The following is a 25,072-nucleotide window of genomic DNA, read 5'->3' as shown; positions in this document are numbered from 1 at the left end:
CATTTGTAAAGAACACAAGGTTTTAATGAGTTCCGAGCAATCTATCTGGTAACTGGGACAGCTGCTAAGTGCTAGCTGGGTGTGTTAGACAGAGGGGACCCTCATCTCACTGGGTTCAATGCTGAACGTTTTTCCTATCTCTACTTATTTCCTAACCTCTTCAGTGCTTGATTTCCTAAATTTTTTTGTAGTCATTTTTTATTAGCTCTGTGAAGATTGTGTCCTTAAAAATGTTTGCTTTTTAAGAAAGCTTTCTCCTGATTAAATAGCCCTTGGCCCAAAATGTACACGGCTTCTTTTTTTTTTTTTTCAAAAATATTTATGCACATGGTATCTGCTTAAGACAAGCCCTAGGCGTTGGAGTGTGTCTTTAGCCTTAGAACACTGCCTAATACCCACAAGGCCTAGTTTAGAAACTAGTACCACCCACCCACCCACCAAACACACACATAAATACCCGGGCCTGTTATACTCTCCCAAATTCAATGTGCTATTAACTTAGAAGTGTATGAACTTGATGGACACGCATGTTATTCATATACTAAAGAGAAGAGATGGTAAATAACGGAAAGTGTCCTTCCCTGTAAGATTCAGGCCCAAAGCCCTGGTAATTAGTCAAACAGTATAAAATATCTGAAGAACTTCAGGGCTATCCAAGCGCTGAGTCCTGAACTGTCATGCTAGCAACTTGGTAGACGCTTCCATTTGAATACGCTGTGGAGAGGGTGTCTTCTGGCGTGTGGAGAAGACAACTTGGGACCTGGGTTAAGAAGTGATGCCTCTTTAGCCTCTAGTCACAACCCGGCCACTAGGCCTGTGTGGCACAGAGAAAAATGTCACTGTGGCCCATTTAGTATCTAATAGGTTTGGCTGAACCATTTCGCAGGAAGTGACCTCCTCCTGGATCTCACAGGGAACAGGGAGCAGGGGACAGGAAGTGACCTCCTCCTGGATCTCACAGGGAACAGGGGACAGGAAATGACCTCCTCCTGGATCTCACAGGGGACAGGAAGTGACCTCCTCCTGGATCTCACAGGGAACAGGGAGCAAGGGACAGGACGTGACCTCCTCCTGGATGTCACAGGGAACAGGGGACAGGAAGTGACCTCCTCCTGGATGTCACAGGGAGCAGGGGACAGGAAGTGACCTTCTCCTGGATCTCACAGGGAGCAGGGGACAGGAAGTGACCTTCTCCTGGATCTCACAGGGAGCAGGGGACAGGAAGTGACCTCCTCCTGGATCTCACAGGAAATGGGGACAGGAAGTGACCTCCTCCTGGATCTCACAGGGAGCAGGGGACAGGAAGTGACCTCCTCCTGGATCTCACAGGGAACAGGGGACAGGAAGTTACCTCCTCCTGGATCTCACAGGGAGCAGGGGACAGGAAGTGACCTCCTCCTGGATCTCACAGGGAGCAGGGGAAAGGAAGTGACCTCCTGGATGTCACAGGGAACAGGGGACAGGACGTGACCTCCTGGATGTCACAGGGAGCAGGGGACAGGAAGTGACCTCCTGGATCTCACAGGGAGCAGGGGACAGGAAGTGACCTCCTGGATCTCACAGGAAGCAGGGGACAGGAAGTGACCTCCTGGATCTCACAGGGAGCAGGGGACAGGAAGTGACCTCCTGGATGTCACAGGGAACGGGGGACAGGAAGTGACCTCCTGGATGTCACAGGGAGCAGGGGACAGGAAGTGACCTCCTGGATCTCACAGGGAGCAGGGGACAGGAAGTGACCTCCTGGATGTCACAGGGAACGGGGGACAGGATGTGACCTCCTGCTGGATCTCACAGGGAAGGGGGTGGGAGGTGGGGGGAGGCAGGTACAGGGGAATCGGCCCCGGGGGCGGCCCGGGCGCGACCGTCCAGTTACAAAGCACACCGCAGGCCTTGTGGAGCATTGCTTCTGCTGCATTTTCTTTATTGCAGGTCGCAGGGTGTCTGGGGAGCGACGCCGTGCGACCCGTGGGAGGTCAGTCGTGCCGGTCCCAGGGGCCTGGTTACGGCTCCGAGAACCCCTGGGCTCGGGGACCGCGCACCCCCCTCCCCTCCCAGCTCCCGTCTGGGGTGGGGCGGCGCGGGGCGGAGGGGGGGGGGTCGGGTCGTGGTCAGGGCCTCTCGGCCGGCGCGTTACGGGAGGTCGGTCATGTACCTGGCCCCGATCAGCATCACCATGCTGGTCACGATGAAGAAGCCCAGGGGCAGGCTGCAGAAGACGCTCGAGTCCCCTTCGCCCGCGGCGTGGGTGGTGACCCAGCCGATGGACTTCATGACCGCCTTCTTCCACGTGGCGTAGCGGCAGCGGCTCTCCTCGGCGTTGATCTGCGGCTCGAAGCGCTCGGTGGGCACGCTGTCCGCGTCGCGGTCCTCCAGCCGCCACACGCCGACGCCCTCGGCCGCGCCCGCCGCCATGGCGGCGCCCAGGGCCGTGGTCTCGGGCATGCAGGGCCGCACCACGGGGATGCACAGGATGTCGGCCTGCAGCTGCATCAGCACCTTGTTGCTCGTCATGCCGCCGTCCACCTGCAGGTGGCTGAGCGGGATGCCGCAGTCGCGGTTCATGGCGTCCAGGATCTCGCGCGTCTGGAAGCACACGGCCTCCAGCGCGGCGAAGGCCAGGTGGCACTTGTTGGTGAACTGGGTGAGGCCGCAGATGATGCCGCGGGCGCTCGGGTCCCAGTAGGGCGCGTACAGGCCCGAGAAGGCCGGCACGAAGTAGCAGTCGTACGAGGTGCCCGCGTCCCGGGCCAGCTTCTCGATGTCGCCCACCTCCTTGATGATGCCCAGGTTGTCCCGCAGCCAGCTGACCACGGCGCCCGCGATGGCCACCGAGCCCTCCAGCGCGTAGTTGGCCGGCTGGTCGCGGCCCAGCTTGTAGGCCACGGTGGTGAGCAGGCCGTGCTCCGACGCCACGCACTTGCGGCCCGTGTTGCACAGCAGGAAGCAGCCCGTGCCGTACGTGTTCTTGGCCTGGCCGTCCCGGAAGCACATCTGGCCCACCAGCGCCGCCGACTGGTCGCCCAGGCAGCCCGACAGCGGCACGCCCTCCAGCGGCCCGGTCTTCACCAGGCCGTAGATCTCCGAGGAGCTGCGCACGTGCGGCAGGATGTCCATGGGGATGCCGAAGAAGTCACAGAGCTCGGGGTCCCACTGCAGCGAGTGGATGTTGAAGATCATGGTGCGGCTGGCGTTGGTCACGTCGGTGCAGTGCACGCCGCCGCGCACGCCGCCCGTCAGGCTCCAGATGAGCCACGAGTCCACCGTGCCGAACAGCGCCCGCTTCTCCTCCACCGCCTTCTGCACGCGCAGCGCGTTGTCCAGCAGCCAGCGCAGCTTCACCGCGCTGAAGTAGGTGCTGAGCGGCAGCCCCGTCTTGGCCTTGACGAAGTTGTTGTTGGCCGGGATCTCCTTGCTCAGCGCCTCCACCGTGGACTGCGTGCGCAGGTCCAGCCACACCAGCGCGTTGGACAGCGGCTCGCCCGTCACCTTGTCCCACACCACCGTCGTCTCCCGCTGGTTGGTCACGCCCAGCGCCTTGATGCGCGACACGTCCACGTTGAGCTGGCCCAGCTTCTCGCACGTCTTCTCGATGCACTCGCACACCGACCGCAGGATCTCCTCGGGGTCCTGCTCCACCCATCCCTCCTTGGGGTACTGCAGCTTGACCTCCACCTGATGGTGGCTGATGACCTCGGCCGTCTTGGAATTGAACACCAGGAAACGGGTGGAGCTGGTGCCCTGGTCCACCGCCCCCACCAACGGCTCCACCACCGAGTTGGCGGCTGCCATCGATCCGGCTTCAAGGGCCCCCGGCGGGTGAGCTCTGCCGTTGCCCCGGGTGACCCCGCGTGCGTGCGCCCGTGCGCGCGCGCGTGCGCGCCTGCGCACGTGGCCGGCGGGGGTGGGGGGTGGGTGGGAAGGAGGCCCGGGCCCCGCACCTCCGCCTGCAGGTGCGCGCGTGTACACACACATCTTACGCTTCTTCCGGCCACGAGCAAACTGACTAGAACCTTCTCCTAGCCCTCCCTTCCTCCGGCTCTCTCTCTCCACTCACTACATGGACTTCTGCTTCCTAGCTTGCTCTGCTATTGAAATTCACGTGCAGACTCTGCCAGCTCTGTGTCTACACCCCGGGCTCGACTTCACGCTCACCACCTCTGTGGTTTTACCCACATCAACCTGGCCCCATGCCACCACTGTCTCCTGAGCCATCCAACACCTTCCCCAGGCTGCAGCCGCCCCTTACAGTTCTCCTGGCTGCAGCCGCCCCTTGCATTTCTCCTGGCTACAGCTAACCCTTGCATTTCTCTGTCTTTTGACAAGCCTATACTCAATCAGGAGGTAGGAAGCTTTCCTTAAAAATGAAAATAGGACCATGGCCCCGCCCAGCTGTAAATCCTTCAGTTGCTTTCCATCTCCACATCTGCACATCAAAGGGTCCTAACCAATCATGTTTCTGGTCACACCCATTTCATTGCTTCCTTCTAGAAGCTCACTCCTTTTTAGATACCTTGGTCATCTTGTGGTTCCTGGTCACTGAGTCCTGGTCCTCCTTAGGTAGCTGCCTTTGCTGGTCTTGCGTTTTACAGCTTCTTCTCCCCAAACCCAGTGTCTTCTCTCTTCCTTAAATGTTGAGCTTAACCATCTCCTGTCAAGAAACTCACTGCCCGTCTGGTCTGACTTGAGCTCTCCACATTTCCACCACTGTGACTCCTTATCCAGCTTTGTTTTTCTTCAAAGAAAAGAATATTTTTATTTTATCCTTCCACCCCTCCAATGCGAGCTCTTGAGAGTTTCTGGACCCACTGTGTTTTCCGTGCCGATGTAGCTCAGGGTCTAGACAGTGTCTGCAGCCTGATGGGTGCGCAACCCAAACACTTGTTTTCTGCAAGTTTAAGACTAGAACTATTTATTTTCAAAAAAGAAAGATGTGGTGTGCTGTCATTCTAAATATTTGATATCCTACCCGGTGGTGGGGTTGTGCATATTTGCCTGCGGAATTCAGGCCCAGCTGTGAGACCCTCTTTGGGCATAGGCTTTCAGAGCCTGTGTGTGGTTCACCATGTCTTCTCTGCCCCTCCGCCACAGTAACCAGGAGTGTTCAACACAGAGGCTGTTCTGTCAGCCTGGGCCCCAGAGAAAATGCCGTGGAGCAAGGCCATCAAGTGTGTGGTAAATAAACATGGCTGTATCAAGCCATTGAGATTTGGGGATTGTTTCCATAGTTATAACCTAATTTATCCTGACTAGTATAGACAGCTAGGCCACCAGAGCCAAGAGAGGGCTTGGGAGAACCTAACACATTGGACATATTACATAGATTCGCCGCGTTGCTTCTTCCTAACAATCTAATGCTTTGTTTGCTGCCCCAACCTTTTATTTGAAAAGGAAGAATTTTTTAAACAGTGCACTGGGATATTTATTTTAGCATGATCAGAGATCATAATCTTATAGCCTTGTGTTTTCATAAAAAAAGCATTATGAGGAAAAACAGCTCAAGCCTCATGGATTTTCAAACACACTTATCAAAGATACCTTTAAATCAAATAAGAGACTATGTTGAGTCTCAGACTGAACAGGAAAGCATCTCTGTAATGATGGCTTTCATGTTTGTATCTTTTGAGCCAGTGATCTTCTTGAATAGCTAGGACTACAGGTGTGTGCCACCAGCACGTGGCAAGTTTGTATTATTTTTAAAATTCCTCAACAACTCTCACATACTTAGTCCAAAATCACGTTTAGACCACCAAAAGCTGCACCCTTGCCCCACTAAAGCTACACCCACTCACTGAAACCACACCGACCAAAGCCAGAGCTTCAGTGCATCAAACCCTTCAAAGCATCAAATTTGCATACTGTAAGATAATTCTCTAAAGATGTGATTGAGTGGAAAGTGCTTACTCTATAGAAAATTCTTAAGGCCAAAGGACCTAGATCCAGTCTTGTGGAAACAGATAAGGGTAGAGTTTCATCATAATGTAATACAGTTGATCTCTGTTTGGAAGGCATTGAGGTTTGGGCCCAGCAGGAGAGTTTCCTTCAGGAATACAATATGGGGCAGTTGTTTACGTTATTTTACAAGAGGTAATTCAGATAAAATAGTAGCAGTCACCATGCATCCCACAGGAAACATTAGGATTTTGTTGTTGGGTGCCAGAAACAGCCAGGGTTGGATGTGAAACTGAACACCATGTGGACATTTCCAAATCCCAAAACACAATTGATAAAGGTTCCCTCTTTACACAAAAGACTTTTTAACCCCTTCTGTGCCATGTCCAGGGCTCACTCCCTCAGTGGGGTAGAGAAACGGAAGAAAAAGATTGCACAGCCTTTTGCATCCTTTATTTGGCCTTGATGGCAGGGTGGAAGGTCTCATGAAGTTAATGTGTTGAAGGAGAAAACCGTTAAAGAGTCAGAGCAAATGGTGCTCTGAAAGGAAATATGCAATCTTATAGCTATTGGTCTTTATTTCTAAAATGTATTTATTTTTCAGAGCAGGTGACAATGGTATTGAGCAGTCCTTGCCTAGAATGAGTAAAGTAGTGAGGGTCACTGAGCCAGAAGCAATAGCTGCAAGCAATGTGGTTGGTGGATAACAAGGATGGAGTCTGTGAGCCTTGGCAGGAAACCTCAGCCTCATCCAGAGAGAAGACATACGACATCCAAGGAGAATCAGAGAGAAACATCTGCACGTGACAGCCGCAGAGACCCGGCAGGAAACCTCAGCCTCATCCAGAGAGAAGACATACGACATCCAAGGAGAAGCAGAGAGAAACATCTGCACGTGACAGCCGCAGAGACCCGGCCTACTGCATCTTCACAGCTCCACTTCTTGGGCCTCGTTTTTTAGTGATGTGAATACAAATGAGGTTTTCCTTTCCCATGAAGTAGCTAATTACTAGGTAAGTTATTTTAAGTCCTAGTGTTACTACAAAGAGAAATAAATTCCTTCCTGGCACCACCTTAAAGGAAGAATTTCAGTGGGATTAGGTTCCTTTAATCTAGAGGAAAATAATAATATCTATTGAAAAAAATCTTTGTCACATTCTTCCCTATCTCATCCTTCTTTTATCACTTAAAAATAGCCTTTCATTGGGGCTGGGAACAGGTTATTCATGCCTAGAATATGCTACTTGAGAGACAGTTATAAGGATTTTATTCCCAGCTGGTACCAGGACCAAAGAAGGAGAGCCTATTAAAATAAAAAAATAAACCAAAGTTAAAAAGATTGGAGCAAGAATCAAGTGGCAGAGTAGTTGCGTTCAAACCCCAGTATCACCAAAATGAAACAAACAGCTCTTGTTACTCAGCTTTTCTGAATAATCCTTGCTAACAAGCCAAAGTACCAATTTTGATAAAGGGAATAATTTACAAGAATCCCCCCATCACTGAATTATTTAGAAATATGTGTTGCTTTATGCGTCTATATGGTGGGGGGTGGGGAGAAAGAGGAAGAGGGAGAATGAGAGGGAACAGAAGAGAATGTGAGAGAGTGGAATAGCGTGGGGGGGGGAGAGGGGAAGGGAAGGGAGGAGAGATGAAAGAGGAAGAAGAGGAGAAGGGAGGGAAGGGGAGGGGAGGGGAAGCAACTATTCTCCATAGCTCTGGAGCGCTGGCTGATTTCATGAACTTTGTAATTATTCTGCTTAAAACGCACCTGTGAATTCAAGGAAGGTGAAGTGTTTAGAAAGTTTCCCGTTTCTGCACTTGTGAAATTTTCAATTTAAAATGCTTGTGGCTAAATGCTAGTTCACGATTTTTTTAAACCTGCCATTGTTCTCACAGTCCGGTGTTTAAATTAAGAGCAGATGCTGATCCCTACAGACCGACAGCCGACATCGTCACTGGGGAAGGTGAGAAAATTCTGGTAGCTCTGCAAGTGGCTTTGCGGCGTTGTGCACTAGAGTGTGCCTGACTGCGCCTCACAGTCCCGCCAGCTCCCAAATCTTAGGTAATACCCAGCAAACTCCTCTGCAGAGACTGCCAGCCAAACAAAGTTTGCTTTCTCTAAAGAGAGCTCCAGAAAGCCTTCCCCAAATCCACTTTAGTCAGCGGAGTAACTCATACAAAGAACACGTATTTTAGTTCTTGTTTCTTGTCTACCTGCTAGAGATCCGAGCCAAGAGAGAGTAGCAGGGGACGCTTTGAAATAGTCTTATTTGCGAATCTCTACTACTTCTGATTTATGAGAATAAAAAAGTATCCCTCATTTTATCCTTCCATATCATGACTCCATAACAGTATGTTATTTATGTTGGAGAATTTCTTTCTTTCATAGCACTCCTGATTCATTAATTGTGTATTTGCTGGCATTGGGACTTGGAATCAAGGCCTGGCTCTGCTCCTTAGAGTTTTCACTCAGGATTGGCCCTCTGCTGCTTGAGCCACAGCTCCACTTGGCTTTTTTGTGGTTAATTGAAGGTAAGAGTCTCACAGACATTCTTGCCAGAGTTGGGTTTGAACCTCGATTCTCAGATTCGTAGCTAGGATCTCAGGGGTGAGCAGCCTGTGCCCAGCTTCATTAAGTATATTTTATGTAATATTTTAAAATACTTTCCTTCCTGTTAGTGGGCAAGTTCCTTGAAGGCCTGTCTTGCTTGCATCTGTGAAGAGTATTTTTTTAATTGTGAAAATACCATACAGAGGGGTTACAATTACATGGGCAAAGTAATGAGTACATTTCTTATCAAGCATTGTTGCCTCCTCTTTTGTTTCCCCTTCCCAGGCCTGTGAAGAGTATTTTTTGTTTGTTTGTTTTTTGGGTCCGGTCGTGGGGCCTGAACTCTGGGCCTGGGCGCTGTCCCTCAGCTCTTCAGCTCAAGACTAGTGCTCTACCACTTGAGCCACAGCGCCACTTCCGGCTTTTTTGGTTATGTGGTACTGAGGAATCAAACCCAGGACCTCATGCATTCAAGGCAAGCACTCTACCACTGAGCCACCTTCGCAGCCCATGTGAAGAGTATTTTTTAAAGTTAATAGCCACATTGTTTGAACAAAGACATGAACCTTAATGGCTGACGGACCTTTACAGCAAAAGCACACACACCTTTCATGTTCTTGCTAAACACAATGTGTCCTCAGCATTAATGTGGATTTAATTCTTAGCGCATAAGAACATTAAGCAAGTATTTTAAGGATTGAATGTACCTTTTACCAGCTTTTAAGAAGGTTCTCAAAATAAAGATTGAAGAGTAATGCTGATTGAATAAAAGTGATTTTACAAACTCATACTATGATATGTTTTTGCAAAGGAGGCCAAGAAAGGCACTGGTGGCTCAAGCTTGTAATTCTGGCTACTCAGGAGGCTGAGATTAGGAGGATTGTGGGTTGAGGACAGCTCAAGCAGAAAAGTTTCCTTCCTAACCAGCCCCAAACAGGCTAGAGGCATGGCTCAAATGTCAGCCTAGCAAGCTCAAAGCCCTGAGTTCAAACTCCAGTACAGCCAGAAAAAAAGAAAGAAAAAGCAGCATGATGTAGTGAGGAGCTCGGTTAATGCATTGACAAGGCCTTTTGTAAATTAGATACTTTACCATCATTTTAAACGTGGATGTATGTATTGAGAAGTGGGAAAGGTGGAACATTCTAATGTCTTATACAAATGAATAAGATTGCCACAGTTATGAAACTGTGGCAGAAAGAAACTGGCAGAAGACCTAAGGTTCCTAATGAGAGAGGTAAATTGTTCATTACAGGCATCCGTAGCAATAACACTTGTACTGCCCATCCCTGACCTCCGCTGCTCCATGTCAACCTGAAGACAGCCGCAGGACACCAGCTATTGCAGTGGTTTTCTATAGGACAGGAATTCAAAGCCCAGAACACCTACAGGTTTGGTTTTGTTTTTAATAACAGTGGTATGTTTTTCTGCCTTTTGCTGTGGAAGGAGGACACTGCATCTTCTGTGGCTGTTTACTCTCTATCCATCTTACACATATAGTCCAGTCAAATGGCAACCTGTATTATCAGTAACTTGTGTAGAAACATGGGACACACGAAGAACTCCCCAGCGTCCTAGCTGTGGGAAAGCTTTCTCCAGGAACTTTATCAAATTAATTAGTCCATAAAATATGCAGCAAGTGTTGTGAGGTGTGAAGTGAGCAGTTGGGAGGAAGCTGGTGGAGGGGGAGGGGGTTAGCTACGCTCTCCTCTACCCGCCTTCCCTGTGTCCGGGGAGTTAGGGACTGATGCAGAAAACCCAGCTCACTACCTCCTCTCTCCTGTCGGCCTCTATGGTCATTAGGGAAAGCTCTTTGTTTGCATTTATTCTCTTTCAATTTTCAAATTTTTGTCCAGTAAGAATATTTATTAGCTTTAAGTAGTTTTACAATGGAATTGCCATTAAAAAAAAAAAAGAAAATTTATGGCGGGGTGCCGGTGGCTCACGCCTGTCATCCTAGCTACTCAGGAGGCTGAGATCTGAGGATCGCGGTTCAAAGCCAGCCCTGGCAGGAAAGTCTGAGAGACTCTTGTCTCCAATAAACCACTATATTTTACTGAATTTTGACTTTAATTAATCATTTTTTTTTTTTTGGTGACAGTCTTGGGACTTGAACTTGGGCCTGGGCATTGTCCTTGGGCTTTTTGGCTCAAGGCTAGCACTCTACCACTTGAGTCCCAGCTCCACTTCTGGCTTTTTTGGTAGTTAATTGGAGATAAAAGTCTCACAGGCTTTCCTGACCTGGCTGGCTTCGAACCACAATCCTCAGATCCTAGCCTCCTGAGAAGCATGAGCCACCAGCGCCTGCTCATTTTTAATTTTTAAAAATATCTTTAAGTACTTCCACAAGAGTTTCCATGAGACATGCCCGTTTCTGGGTCTGATGCATCTTGATGAACGTAACTTCTTCCTTCATTCTCCCCGTATCTCCCCCACCCCCACCCAGCCCCTCAACTTTCCAGCTCCATTTTCACATTTGTCCATTAACTATTACGACTGTATTCACCCATCCGTCCTCTCTCCATGTATCTGCTCCCCTCCCCCTGACTGAACCCCCCCCCCACCAGTTCCCAGTTAACTGTATGTTAGCTGTTCAAAGGAGTTAAACTATTGGAATCCTCATCTGCTTATGCAAGCCAAAATAACCCTTTCAAAGGCTATTTAATATGCAGCCACTCTGTCATCCTCCAAGGCCACAGAAGGCTCAGGAGGAAGAATTCAGATATGTCCTGGGTTTCCAGGGCCAAGAAACAAGAAGAAAAGCTATTTGTCCTCAAACCTCACACGGGCCAAGCCGCGAGGGCACAGTTACTCTGTGAACCAGCCCCCTGCTGCTCTTGGTGAAGCACTTTGCTAGAAGCAAAGGGTCATGTCAAGGTGGAGAATAGTTCAGAGCCTGACTCCTGCAGGACAGTTGCACCTGCGTTTGGAGGCCAGCGTCTCCTGTCTGCTGTTTCCACTGGAAACCTTCACCATTCAACAGGCCCTCAACTCCACAGGTAGAACGTGCGAAGTCTTTTCAAGGAATTACATAAAGCCCTTGAGGATTTGTAAACTGTTTCATCTCTTGGAAATTATTTATGCAGACCTGACATGTGGGATGAATTATTCTTATAAAGCATAAATTCAAAAAGTTACTTAAGTCTCATCAGACGGTATCTGCAGTCTATCAGATGCTAAGATGCTCTATAAGCTATAAACTTAAGAGGAAAGAAATCTTTGTGTGATTGTGTGCAGAGAGACCGAGGACGCCAAGAGTGGCGGCGGTCCTAGCGTTGGATTTTTTTTTCCATTTCTACATTCTAGGGTCTTCGGGAAAGTGTATTAACAAGGACTTTGTCCAAGGCTGGATGCTCTTTCACCTTCTCTAGTGAAATCCTGCTCTTTGGTATTTTTCCATCCTGGAGTACATGCAAATATATTCCAGACTTACATAGAACATTAGGCATTACGCTTCCTACTCAACATGTATTAGCTCATTGATTTCTAGCAACCATTCATGTTTGTAACCTTGATGTGCAGATGTAGACGCTGAGGGGTGGATCGATGAAGGAACCGAGGCACAGTTTCAGAGCAGTCGCGAGATGCCCACGTGAGCTCAGGTAGCCTGCACTAGGACAGATTGCTCCGATCACATCACCGGTCATTGCGTTCCTGCTATCAGAAGTGCCGGAATCATCCGCTTTAGCTAGTGGCTCCTGGAGTTCACAAAACAATTTCCCCGAAGCTGGGAGCCTATGGCTCACGCCTGTAATTCCAGCTGCTCAGGAGACTGAGATCTGACATTTGAAACCAGCCAAGGCAGGGAACTCAGTTAGACTCTTATCTCCAATTAACCAGCAAAATATTGGATGTGGAGCTGTGGCTCAGGTGATAGAGCACTAGCCTTGAGAACAAAAGCTCAGGGACATGGCCCAGGCCTGAATGGGTTCAAGACCTGGGGCTGGTGTATGTGTGTGTGTGTGTGTGTGCGCGCACACACACACACACACACACCAAGAAAGAAAGAAGAAAAGAAAGAACGGAAGAAAAAGAAGGAAGGAAGGAAAGGAGAGAGGGAGGGAGGGAGGGAGGGAGGGAGGGAGGGAGGAAGGAAAGAAGGAGGGAGGGAGGGAAAGGAAGGGAAGGAGGGAGGGAAGGGAGGGAGGGAAGGAAGGAAGGAGGAAGGAAGGAAGGAGGGAGGGAGGGAGGGAGGGAGGGAAGGGAGGGAGAGAGGGAAGGGAGGGAGGGAGGGAAGGAGGGAGGAAGGGAGGGAGGGAGGGAGGGAGGGAGGGAGGGCAGGGGCAGGCAGGCTTCTCTGAGCAGTTTTTTCTCACTGTGGCCACTCAGTCCGGACTCATTATTCTGATTTGCTCTAGTACAAATTCCAGCTTTCTCTTATCTTCTACTTTTTTCTTTTTTTCTGAATTCAGAAAGTCTTGCTGTTTATGAGTCTTCACACGTTTGCCCAATGCACTCTCCTACCATGCTAGACATAGATTACGCTTTAAGAGATCCTCATGGACAGAGCTTGGTAGATGATACCCATCCTATTGGGTTTGTTAGTGTCAAGCGCATTCATTGAACACATCCTGCCTCAGGATCTCGCACTTCTGGTCTTCCATTTGAATAAACAAATCTTCATATTGAAACATTGTAACATCAGCCTGAGATCACTAATAGAGCATGCAAGCTCCCTCAAACTAAGAGCTCCATTATGGTGGCTCATGCCTAGCTAGTAATCCTAGCTACTCAGGAGGCTGAGATCTGAGGATCACAGTTCAAAGTCAGCCGGGGCAGAAAAGTCTGTGAGACTCTTATCTCCAATTAACCACTAGAAAACCGGAAGTGGTGCTGTGGCTCAAGCGGTAGAACACTTGCCTTGAGCTGAAGAGCACAGGGACAGCGCCCAGGCCGAATTCAATAAAAAAATATTCTGAAAGATGCTTCTGGGTGACACATCAACCTGAAAATGTTTCCTTCCAACACGTTTAATTCTAGATGTACTCTAGCTCATGAACATCCATATGCTCAGGTTCAGAAACACAGTATTATCTTTTTTTTATTTTCCTTCCCTCTCCATCTAACCTATTACCCTGGCCTTCTTTCTCAAACCTGTTGAGATATGATTTCTTCTTTGCCTCCCAAGTATTTGCAGCCTTCTTTGAGCCATATAGCATCTGATTGTGTCCTCAGCCAAGGCAAAACTGAGCATTTGGTGTGTGTGTGTCTGTCTGTCTGTGTCTGTGTCTGTGTGCCCACACATGCATGCGTGCTGGTACTAGGACTTGAACTCAAGGCCTGGGCACGATGCTGTAGCGTTTCTGTTCAAGGATGCCACACTGTCTTTTGAGCCTCAGCCCTCTGAGTATTTAGGATTACAGGCATGAGCCACTGGTGCCTAGTATAAGTGAATATTTAAATGCAGAAATTTCTTGTGTGAAGCTGCAATGCCGTTGCTTGTGCGTGATGGTAAGAGTGGGCAACAAAAGGGAAAACAATTTCTTCTTTTGGATTATGTACTTCTTCTTGAGGGCAAATAAAGGTTTGAATTGCTTGCTTCTTCTAATGTATTCAGAGTGCTTGGGTGAATTGAAAATGTATGCCACCTTCTCTCTCTCTCTCTCTCTCTCTCTCTCTCTCTCTCTCTCTCTCTCTCTCTCTCTCTCTCTCTCACACACACACACACACACACACACACACACACGTTTTAATACTTAGCTCAAGCCAAGAACTATTCTTGGTATTAATGTTCAAAGGTGATGACTCTCTCATTTAAGATCTAGATGTTTGTCTGCTACTTCCTTTGTTTTGTCATTTCATGAGTCATCACAGCAAATTCAAACAGGTCAATCTTCCATTTTCCCTACCATACTGAAGTTGTGGTTATCAATTAGCCCTGAGATCTCAGCAACTGAATGCACTGGTCCTGCTCATGATGCCCGGATGTGGGCGCGAAGGCTCTGCTCCGTCTTGGAGCTGCACTTCCCCAAGTGCTGAGGGCACACTGCTTCTTACCTCAGTCCGGGGCTTTGTGTTTTGGTTATGATCAGGGTCTTGGCCTTAAACTACCTGCAAGAGAGCCTGGGAAAGGGAAAATAAGAACTCAAGAAGCAGTGAGCACATCTGCCATAATAACCAGTTTGTTGAGTACCATGACAATACTACCCTGAGTATTACCATTTTATGAGATAAATACTAACACCAATTCCATTTTCTAGGCCTATTAACTACAGCACAAAAGAAGAAATTATTTACTCAGGAACACATAGGCAATAATTGGCAATGGAGGAAGTGTGTGTGTGTGTGTGTGTGTGTGTGTGTGTGTGTGTGTGTGTGTGTACTGGGCTTGACACTAAGAGGCTGGGTGGTATACTTTCTTTATACCTTAGCTCTTTTGCTCAAGTGTGACATGTGCACCACATGCTTCCACTTCTGTGGGGTTTTTTTTGTTTGTTGTTGTTGGTTAACTGAAGAGTAGTCTCCTCAACTTTGCAAGCCTAGCCTGGTTTTGAGCCAAGATCCTCAGATCTCAGCCTCCTGAGTAGCTAGGATTATAGATATGAGCCACCATTACCTGGTTGATAGTGGTGAGATTTTTTTTTTTAATCCCAAGCTCTAAAATTCTGAGAGTCACTCTATTTCCAACTAGTACACTTTCAAAATTAAGCAAAATAAACCTCCTCATAGAAATGTCTGTTTCCTTTCAGGACAAAACTTTGTGAGAACATCTTATATGAAAACCTCTTACTTTGGTGTAATCTAGAAACAAAGACTAATCCAATCTATAACGGAATCCAAATCCCCCAAATCCCTCTTCTGAGGTTCATACTTAGTTTTCTCTCTGTTCTGCATGAGATCAGTTGGAATTTAAAAATTCTCACTTTTGATAACAGCCATTTAATATCTGAAAGCTTCCAGTGATCTGCCTTTGAACTAATAAGCCATGTCAAAGCGTCTGCCAAGAGGCTTACCACTAAACTGAACGCAACTTTTGATTAAAATTTTACTGTTTTCCTCATCTGAAAATAAAAATCCATACAATGTTACCATGTACAGAAGTTGCTGAAGCATGTGTCCGTCCAATGGGGTCTTCAGCAAATGTGGCCTTCTAAAGGCAAAAGCCAAGTGCTGCATGGTCGGATTTTTCTGTAGTTTTTATTCTTGTTACTGAGCTCTAACTCGTCCTATCATTATTTCCATGAGAACAAGGGAACCATAGAAAACTGTAATTATGTTTGCCCTAATGATGGGTTAAGAAGCTAGCAACTTAAAAGCCAGCCGTGGAGGGGAGAGAAGAAGCTTTACTGCCCCCTGCTGGGCTGGGGTTGTCCTGGGAGTCTCCAACCTCCCACAGCTGCTCTGAATTTCTGCCTCTTGCTTGGTTTAGCAGGCGTTATAACCTTCACCTCTGGAGCTGTCAGTGTTTCAGTTTTGCTTTGTATGGAAAAATACTGACGAAAAAGAGACGGAAAGGTTTAGCCTTCAGCATCAACTCCTCTTTAAACTTAAAAACAAGGATGATCACTAGCCACTTCTCCGCAGCACCGAGCGGCTCCAAGTGTTTTTCATTAAACCAAAGTGAAAACACATTAGCGTAGGACAGAGAATGAGTCAGTGAATGAGTGAACTAGCGGAAAAACATTTCTTCTTTCAGAAGAATTCTTCAGTATTGATGAAGATTTTAATTTCCTACAAGAAAGAAGGAAGAAAGGAAGGAAGAAAGAAAGAATGAAAGAAAGAAAGAAAGAAAGAAAGAAAGAAAGAAAGAAAGAAAGAAAGAAAGAAAGAAAGGAAGGAAGGAAGGAGGGAAGGAAGGAAGGATAGAAAGAAGGAAAGGAAGAAAGAAAAAGCACCCAGGCTCTTAGTTCAAGCCCCATGACCAACAATAACAATGAAAAAGAAGAAACCAAAATAGCGTGTTTAGCCAAGTTCCAGCGGCTTGCTCCTAGCTACTTAGGAGCTAAGACCTGAGAACCACAGTTCAAAGCCAGCCAGGGTAGACAAGTCTCTGAAACTTAAAAAAAAAAAAAGTTATCGGTATTCTGTGAGACTTCTTACTTCCAACCACTCAAAAACTGGAACTGGCACTCTGGCTCAAAATGGTAGAGCACTAGCTTTGAGCAAAAGAGCTCAGGGACAGCACGCAGCACTAAGTTCAATCACCACCACCAGAAAAAAGAAAAGAAAAAAAAAAGGACAAAAGCTGGGCATTCGTGGCTCATGCCTGTAATCCTATCTACTCAGGAAGTTGAGATGTGAGGCTCAAGGCTAGCTAGGACGGGAAAATGAGTGAGACTCATCTCCAAATAAGTGGAGTTGCGGCTGAAATGGTAGTGCACCAGCCTTGAGCAGAATAGCTCAGAGACACCACTCAGGCCCTGAATTCAAGCCCCAGGATGGGCTCAAAAAAAAAAAAAGTCTGACTGCCACACAATGTCAAAATACCTTGTAAAGTCCTAATTATTAAATGACAATATATAAATGGAGATTACTAATACAACAGAGAATATTCAAAACAGACCTATTTACACATAGGAGATAGGGATTTACAATGAGAGCCGGGAACTTCATTAGGGAAAGATATTAGCCATAAATAAAATGTGCCTACAGGTAAATTAAAGGCTAAAAATAAAATTGTTAAAGAAACTTAAGATCCTGACTGGTTTGGGGAGTGGCAAAGGCTCTTTAAGCTAGACTTTGTATTTTAGGAAAAGAAGGCAAAAGTCCGGCATATTTGACTACCTTGAAATTGTTTTATTTGCCCTTTGATTTTGCATAGGACTACCTCTCTCCACATACAGCCTGGCTGCGGCAGGATTTTAAAGAGCCCCTGTAACTGTCTTTTTTTCCGGGGGAGGAGGGGCAAGACTGGGATTTGAACTCAGGATCTGGGTAGTGTCTCTTAGCTCTTTTGCTCAAAGCTAGCACTGGACTAGTTGAGCCACAGGTGGTTAATTGAAGATAAGACTCTCATGGTCTTTTCTGCCTGGGCTGTCTTTGAACTGTGATCCTCAGACTCCTGAGTAGCTAGGATTATAGGCAAGAGCCAAAATCACTCTGCTAAATAATAATTCTCCATCTGAAGTTTGGCTGCTCTTGAGAGCATTATCAGCTGGCCTCATTGCACATACCAAAGGCAGGGGATGGAGTAGATCTCTCTATTTTTGCCTTCCACAAAAACTACTCTTTTCAAGCCCATAACTCCCTCTTTGCTGCACCCTGCTGCATGCCTTCCCTTGTCTAGCCAGTACATAGCAGTAAATATGTGCTCAATAAACATGTATTTGGAATAAGAAATGTGTTGAACATTTAAAAAAAAAACTGGTAAAAGATTAAGCTTACCTGCACAAGTTCAGGAGAGCAGGAAGACCAGTAAAAAGTATTTTCCAGAGTCACTATATACTTTCTGCTCTCAGTATCTGGGTATTTGCATTCTATGTTCAATGTACATTTTGTGAGAAAACTGGCCAAAACATAGCCTTGTTATGAAGCCAAGATGAAATCTATATCCTAAATATTTATGCTTATTCCTTCAAAAAGTTGGCAGGGAGAAGAGAGATGGAGGAGGCACTCGATATGACTCCAGGAGTTAAGCGTTTGTTCTTTTTATAGTTTGCTAGTACAGTTTTGTTTTGTTTTGTTTTTTAAATAGATATTCCATCCTCAGCCTGTTAGTGCTTATTCCTGCACGGAGGATTTTCACACTCTTTGCTTCCCAATACTGCCCTCTGCTGGCTGGAAAGTGCTAGAGCGCTTATGAATAGAGCTGTTTATGAAGAGAGAAATGGAACACAGACACCTGTGCTGTGAAGGTGGGAATTAGGGAGGTAAATACGGGAACAAGCACGGCAGGCAAGGCTGGGTGCCTGTGGCTCACACCTGAAATCCCAGCTACTTGGGAGGCTGAGATCTGAAGATCAAGGTTTGAAACCAGCTCGTCCAGGAAAGTCCCTAAGACTCTTATCTTCAATTAACCAGCAAAAAGCCAGAAGTAAAGCTGTGGCTTGAGTGGTAGAGCATTAGTCTTGAGAAAAAAAAAAAAAAAAAAAAAAAAACCTCAGGGACAACACCCAGGTATTGAGTCAGGGATTGAGTTCACACCCCAGGACCGATCACACACACACACACACACACACACACACACACACACACACACACACACACACACACACACACACACACACACACACACACACCACAGCAAAGCACATTTATATCCTTTTGTCCTATAAACTTATTTCCCCATTCCTTCTTGTCCAGAGCCATAGGAAGGCCATGTAATTTATCCAGCAGGCATTAGTAGACCAGGAAACTACATCGATCTCTCCTTCCCTGCACACTACCCTTCATCCTCTTCAAGACGAGTGTCACACCACACACTGCATGCTCACTCTCAAGTGCTTCCAAAACCTTTGTCACTGTCCTGGCTATACGTGGGTTCTCTGTACCGAGCTAGGGAGGGATGCGACATCATTTACCATCTTCTGGATACAGGAACTTCACCTTTCTGGAACACATCACGTTGCTGATAAAAGTTGGGGAGCAGCCAGGCAAAGGAGAAAGGAAGTGGCCGCATAACCTGATGTAGAGTAAGTAACTAAAACATGATCTTCGAGAACTTCCTTCTCTTCCTTTCTTTGTATGCTTGCTCTGAGAGAAGGGCTGGAACGCAGTAGCTGTGGAGTTTCTCCTTAGCTGGCACTCTACCCACTGAGCCACGCCTCCCAGCCTTATGACTTCTTTAGACGTTGGTCCCACGGGCCAGAATGCCAGTGGCTTATTCGCTCTCTCCACCCCTGCTCACTGTCTCAAAGCAACACCCAGGACACAGCTCTTCCCCCCTTCCCATCTGGGAAAAGTGCCATGGGGAAGCAAGGTGGCCACTTCTAGCCAGAGATGACCAGCCTAGGCCCCAACAGGCAGCCTGGAGCGCTGAGAATAATGTGCGTGCACCGGCCCAGGCAGCTGAGATGGACACTGTGGTCTAGAAAGCACAATGGAATAAGGTAATGTGACATGCCTTATCACATTCGCAGCAAAGTCTGTGGAGCAACCCCAGGGAGCCACGGAGAAAACCAGGCCAACGAGAGCAGAAAACAAAGTCTCCCCAGTTCCCGAGGTCTCCTCCCGGGCTGTCCTCTGGTGCCCTGGCTTCAGGGCACTCCACGGCCGGTGCCAACTTCGCCGTGCTGGGGGTTTCTCAGCGACTCTGCGGCTCCCCCGCGTCTTGGCTGCAGGGTTGAGAGTCTGCTCACCACCCTTTGGCACACATCGTCGTCTTGCATTATGTGCTGATGTTTTATTTGACTGTGTTTAACTCGGTGCCCAGGCTCTCTGTGGTTCCATGATTACAAACCCCTTGGCTAGCCAAAAGCTCACTATCCAAATCCAAACACCGGGAGGTCAGGGGCCAGCCTCCTCCAGCAGAGATTCTAAGGATCCCTGTGGCAAACGCACCTGCCCTGGTCCCTGTCATCCGCGGTGTCCAGTGGCTGCTTTGCTCCTTCTGGGCAGTTTCGGCCACGATGTGGTCACTGTGTCCTTCTAGAGACTTCGGCTCCCCCGTGAGTTCACAGTTCCTTTCCATTCCCAGCACCACTGGTAACCAGCCGGAGTAAACAATGAAACTGCCGAGGGCCTGAAGACGATGCATAAAATGAGCGGTAGAAGGCAGAGAATGAATATTAAACCTCGGCAGCAGTGACCACTGCTCCTAACTCCACCAGGCATATCCTGCCTGGTCACGCTGACTTTGCAAGTGTGTGATGGTTCTAGAACTTTCTTCTGTAGGTGGGAACTTCCCTTTACCGATCGCTTGAGTCTAAAATTCCAGTTTCTTTTATTCCATAAAACTAGCCAAAGCTGCAGCTCTGCCCACTCTTTAAAAAAGGCGATTATGGAAGAGCAAGGGAGCTGGGGAGGTAGAGAGGGATGAATGAGAGGTGGGTGCACGTGAGCGCAGTCATGTCCAAGCGCGCTGTAAGCACGGCTGTCACTGAGGGATGGACTCATCCATTCCAAGCCCGGTGGCTTCCCAGCCCCCATGCCCACCACAGGCCCTTGAGACGCACGCGTGCAGAGCGTGTCAGGCATCTCCCCAAGGGGGGTCTCGCAATGTGAAAGTTCTATCGAGGGTTATTGTAGCATACGAAGTGGAATTAGCTACAGATGCAGAAGAGGAACGCTTGCTGTTCCTCACGCGGGTGAAGAGCCGTGAGGCTCCTCCTGTAGCCTTTACACTCTGTGAGCTGGGAGAGGACGTGGAGCCATGCGTCCAGCCGCCCCTCACCAGTGGTCCTGGGGGGTTGAGGCGTGTGAGCTGAATGTGTCTTATTCTAGACACATCTATTTAGGCATGCTTAAAAGGCAGGGAAATGAAGTAGGGAGGTCGGGTCTGGCCGGTGCCATCTTGGCCACATGGCGGAGGATAGGGTCTGGCGTCCGGCCTTCATGCTGACCTCCCAGGACCCCTGGAGACAGGGCGGGCCCTTGGCTGATAGGTTACTGAACCTGTCAGTCCAGTGCCTGGGACTGGGAATTTCCTGTGGACCTGTCCACTGCCCTGGCCCTATTGAGGCCTGGACCAGCCATGTGTGTCTCCATGATGGGGTCCCTTGTCCTGTGTCCTGTGTCCCTTGTCCCGTGTCCCGTGTCCCGTGTCCCGGCTCGTCTCCAGTCCCCATGGAGTCCCAGCTCAGCTCTCCACTGGAGCCGAGTTGGGTGTTGGCATTGTTTTTGTTCTTTCTTTCCTGTCTGGCCTGTTTCCTAACCGTGTTAGGTGTACTTGGGGGCTGCAGGCCTTTGTAACCACGGGCTGCGTGCAGCCTGCTAACTCCACAATGGCATCCACCTCCATGTGGCTTCTAGGAGGATTCGCTTTACCACCGCAAGAGCTGCATGTGACGCTCTCTTTCTGTGTCTCTCGTCTTGCTCTCTCTGCTCATTTGCGGAGCGTTCACAGCTTTTCATCCTTTGTAAAGGAGAAGGCACCTGGAGACACAGCCTCTTATTCTCGTCATTACTGTCCGAATTAGATGTGGTGGGAGAGGAGCTGTTACCTCTCCTCCGCCCACCTCCTGGTTTCAACTCAAAGCCTGGCCTGTTTGAGATTTGTTAAAAATGTAATGTTCCTGTGGACCCTCTCTCGCTGAGGTGAAGAATGGGGAACTGTCAGGTAGCTGAGGATCACATGGCTCCTCAGGGTACTGCCTCTTCCCATAATGCCCTGGATTCCTGATCAACCAATGAAAAGAGCCAGGGTGGAGCACACACAAGCCATCAGGTAAAACCTGGCAAGGCCCCGTGGGTGGGGGAGGGGAGGGAGGGATGGGTAGAGGGTTGGGAGGAGCCCTGTACTATAATAACCAGCCTCTGAGAGGACTCCTTCCACCCTCTCCATTGAGCGTTCATTTCACTGGTTCCCTTTTGCTTCCAAATCAACTCACTCTGCTTTAAACACTTATTTGCAGAGAAAAAAAACCCTTATTCTTAGGCAATGTCAGCACCACAAACAAACCCATTATTTTATACAATTCATGTATGCTAATAAAAATAAGTAGGAAAGAGAAACAACTGTTTCTTCACCCAAATTTCAAGGTTCTTCTAAAAATTAAATAATCCTGGCATTTCTAATGTGTGAGAATGGTCGCAAACTTTCCAGTTTCACCCCCTTTCTCCTAATTTACCAAACTGATCTGCTTTATGGCATACACAATGACTCGTCCTCCTGGGTTTGTGGATAAATATTGATTTCTTTCATGAGGCGGGTGGAAAGCACTGGATCCAGTTTGCCTTGGGTCTCTCAGCCCCTGCTGGCCAGTCCCTGGTGAACGCAGGCCGGCCGGGCATGCAGCTGTCCCCAGGCAGACTAAGGAGTTCTTCTGCTCTTGTTCAGCAGATTTGATTGGTTTGCTTGAGGCCACCTCCATGAGTTTTGTGCTTGTCTACGGTGGCCATCACAAACGTCTCCCAGCTTAGCAGCCTAAGCAACCCCGATCTCTCCTGTGAGGTGTTCCTCAGCTTCACCTTGGGCTCCTGGCTTCCGCTGCTTTGTGAGCTATCACTTGGGGGCTACCCTCAGCTCCTCTTGGTCCTTGAACATGGTTATCTACATTTCTAGAGCTGCCAATGGGAAGTTAAATCCTTATGCGGCCTCTTCTGGCTTCTTTGTTTTCTATTAGGGACTTCTGTGTTTACATTGGTCCCACCAGGATAGTCTTTCCATCCTAAGGTGTATATATCTATGTATGTATATATAGGTATGTGTGTGTGTGTGTATGTTCCCCTATACATACTCAGGGCCTTATGGGTATCCTTGTTTACCTGGTGCTCTGAAACGAACCATTTATCCAGCCCTGGTTTTTGCTGGTTATTTTAGAGATGGGGTACAGCAGACTCTTGTGCTCTGGCTGGCTTCCAACCCTCATTTCCAGAGTCTCCGCCTCCTGAGTAGCTAGAATGTAGGTTTGGGCTACCACAGCCCAGTTTTCAAGGTTGATTATGTGAACCCTGCAAAGTCACTTAAGGGAATGTATTCAGAAGTTTGGGAGTCTACAGGGCCAGTGTTTTGGGGAGCCATTATTTTGCATAACACATTCTCTGCTAATAATATACATCTGAAATTCTCTGTCCTGTAGCGTGAGCAATGTGAATCAATGATCGGCAAAGCTCCAGGAAGCCTGGTCTGGTTCTCACTTTATTACATGTCCAGTCCCATTTCCATCCATGCTAGCTTAATCTCATGATTCTATAAGTGGTAATAAAAGGTGTTGAGGAACAAGCAGAATCTTGGGCTGATGTTTCTACCTTCCTTTTACCCAAATAATAGCTGGAGTTTAAATCACTCAAAAGCAACTTAATGGGCTGTCAAGGACTACGTTACCTGTACAGAACATTATATTTCATTACCCTTTCCTCTTTAAACATATCTACTGGAATACTTTTGTAACGTGATTTTAATGGAGCTAAGAATAAAAGTTTACCATCCATGCCGGGCACTGGTGGCTCACACCTGTAATCCTAGCTACTCAGGAGGCTGAGCTCTGGTTTCTGGTTCAAAGCCAGTCCAGGCAGGAAAACCCTTGAGACTCTCATCACCAACTAACTACGAAACAAGCTGAGCTTGAGCTATGGCTCAAGTGTTAGGGCCCTAGCCTTGAGCAAAAAAGCTCAGAGACAGTGCCCTGGTCCTGAGTTCAAACCCCAGAAAGAAAAGAAAAATATCATCCTGTGAAAACTAAACAGAGATTTTTTTTTTCCTTCTATGTTCTCTCTACAGCACCCTGTTTGGCTCAACATAAACTCCACTGCTTTCCATTTGTGTCATTTCTTCCCAGTGCAGGAAAACCCTCATTTACCCCCTCTAGAACCTGAGCAGAGCCAGCAGAGAAGCACAGCCGTGTGTACGGTCAGATGCTGATTCAGAGAGAAAGCCTCCAGCGATAAGCAGAAGTGAGCCATTGCCAGAGGAGGCGGGGAGGGGAGTTCTTGGGACGGGAAGGAAAGGGCTGAACTTCCTGCTCCGACAGGATATGGGACCCGAGCCAGGCAAGCTGGTTTGAGACAGAAATATAAAGAAGAAATGAGGTGTCAGGAGTAGACCAGCACAGGACTATTTTCAGAGGACTTTGGATAGTTGCTTGTTGTCTGTTCCTTGCTCACAAATAACTCCAATTTTTAATAACACCTAGTTAATAAAGAGAGAGAAGTCCAGTGTTCTCTGAACCAAAGCAATGGGACTGGAATCACACTTGAGATGCCACTTCTTCTCCTTCTTCCTAGAAGGAGCTTAGGTAGTAGCTCTCTTAGGGGAAGACATACGCTGAAACTCTGATGTGAATTCTGTGTACAAAATGAGCACCATGGAATCGTGAAATTCTTCTCCTACCCTCAAGTAGATGAGAATTGGATTGAGGAAAGTTGGAATTACTCAGCAGATATTGGGCAAAACTATTTACATTTGCATATCTTCTGTCTAATCTTATTAATGATGGTAGCTGTGATAAATAGCTATGAATAACAATTCTGAGTTGGCTTCCCTACTCTGTCCCTTAACTCAAACGCAGCATGACCTTGACTTAACTGTTTAATCAAAGTATCTATTTCCCGATCTGTGAAATCAGGTTAAGACTGTCTTCTCGTAGAGCTAATGTAAGGTGCATCTGAACTGATATATACAAAGTACTTACAACTCTGCCAGACCTATGTATACTTCGAATACATTAGATGTTCTCCAGCGGTTAGTCAACAAGACAGAAGAACTAAGCAATCAACTACAATTTGTGATATGCCATGTCTTTCATGAGACACATGTTTTCAAAAAGTTGATCTCTTGAGTCCTCTTTGGAACAAGCAATAAAAAACAGAATAGCTAGTACGACTTCCCTGGATAATAAGTAGTTGTCTGACCAAGTAACTGGGGAGGATAAGTTGGTCTATCTGATTTTGAGCTGACTGTGCTCTGTGTAAGGTCCTCGGTGTGAGGCTGGCAGTGGAATTCAGCCACAAACGAAAGATCTCAAGCAAGACCACCACCCGAGGTACCATCTGCCCGAGAGAGCAGAATCTCCACCTTCATCCTGGTCTCCTTCTGGGACAGTCTTGCCTGCTGGAATCTACGATCGAGGACTTTCAAATACAGAGCACTGTCCAAAC

The 25,072-nt window shown here is 47.7% G+C and overlaps 1 protein-coding gene across 1 annotated transcript; it reads right to left on the bottom strand.

Moving 5' to 3' along the window:
• Positions 1–1,914: 1,914 nt before the first annotated feature.
• On the bottom strand, positions 1,915–3,832 carry LOC138818225 (glycerol kinase-like). Its single transcript, XM_070009236.1, has one exon. The coding sequence runs from the start codon at positions 3,787–3,789 to the stop codon at positions 2,131–2,133; it is 1,659 nt and encodes a 552-aa protein (XP_069865337.1). The 5' UTR covers positions 3,790–3,832; the 3' UTR covers positions 1,915–2,130.
• Positions 3,833–25,072: the final 21,240 nt, after the last annotated feature.

The sequence above is a fragment of the Dipodomys merriami genome, unplaced genomic scaffold (assembly GCF_024711535.1).
Source record: "Dipodomys merriami isolate MVZ:Mamm:240054 unplaced genomic scaffold, mDipMer1.0.p SCAF_72, whole genome shotgun sequence".
Classification (NCBI taxonomy): Eukaryota; Metazoa; Chordata; class Mammalia; order Rodentia; family Heteromyidae; genus Dipodomys; species Dipodomys merriami.
This window is presented reverse-complemented; position numbering and strand designations above follow the sequence as displayed.

Coding starts and splice junctions, on each gene's coding strand:
- LOC138818225 (XM_070009236.1), bottom strand. CDS start 3,789: ATGGCAGCCGCCAACTCGGTGGTGGAGCCGTTGGTGGGGGCGGTGGAC.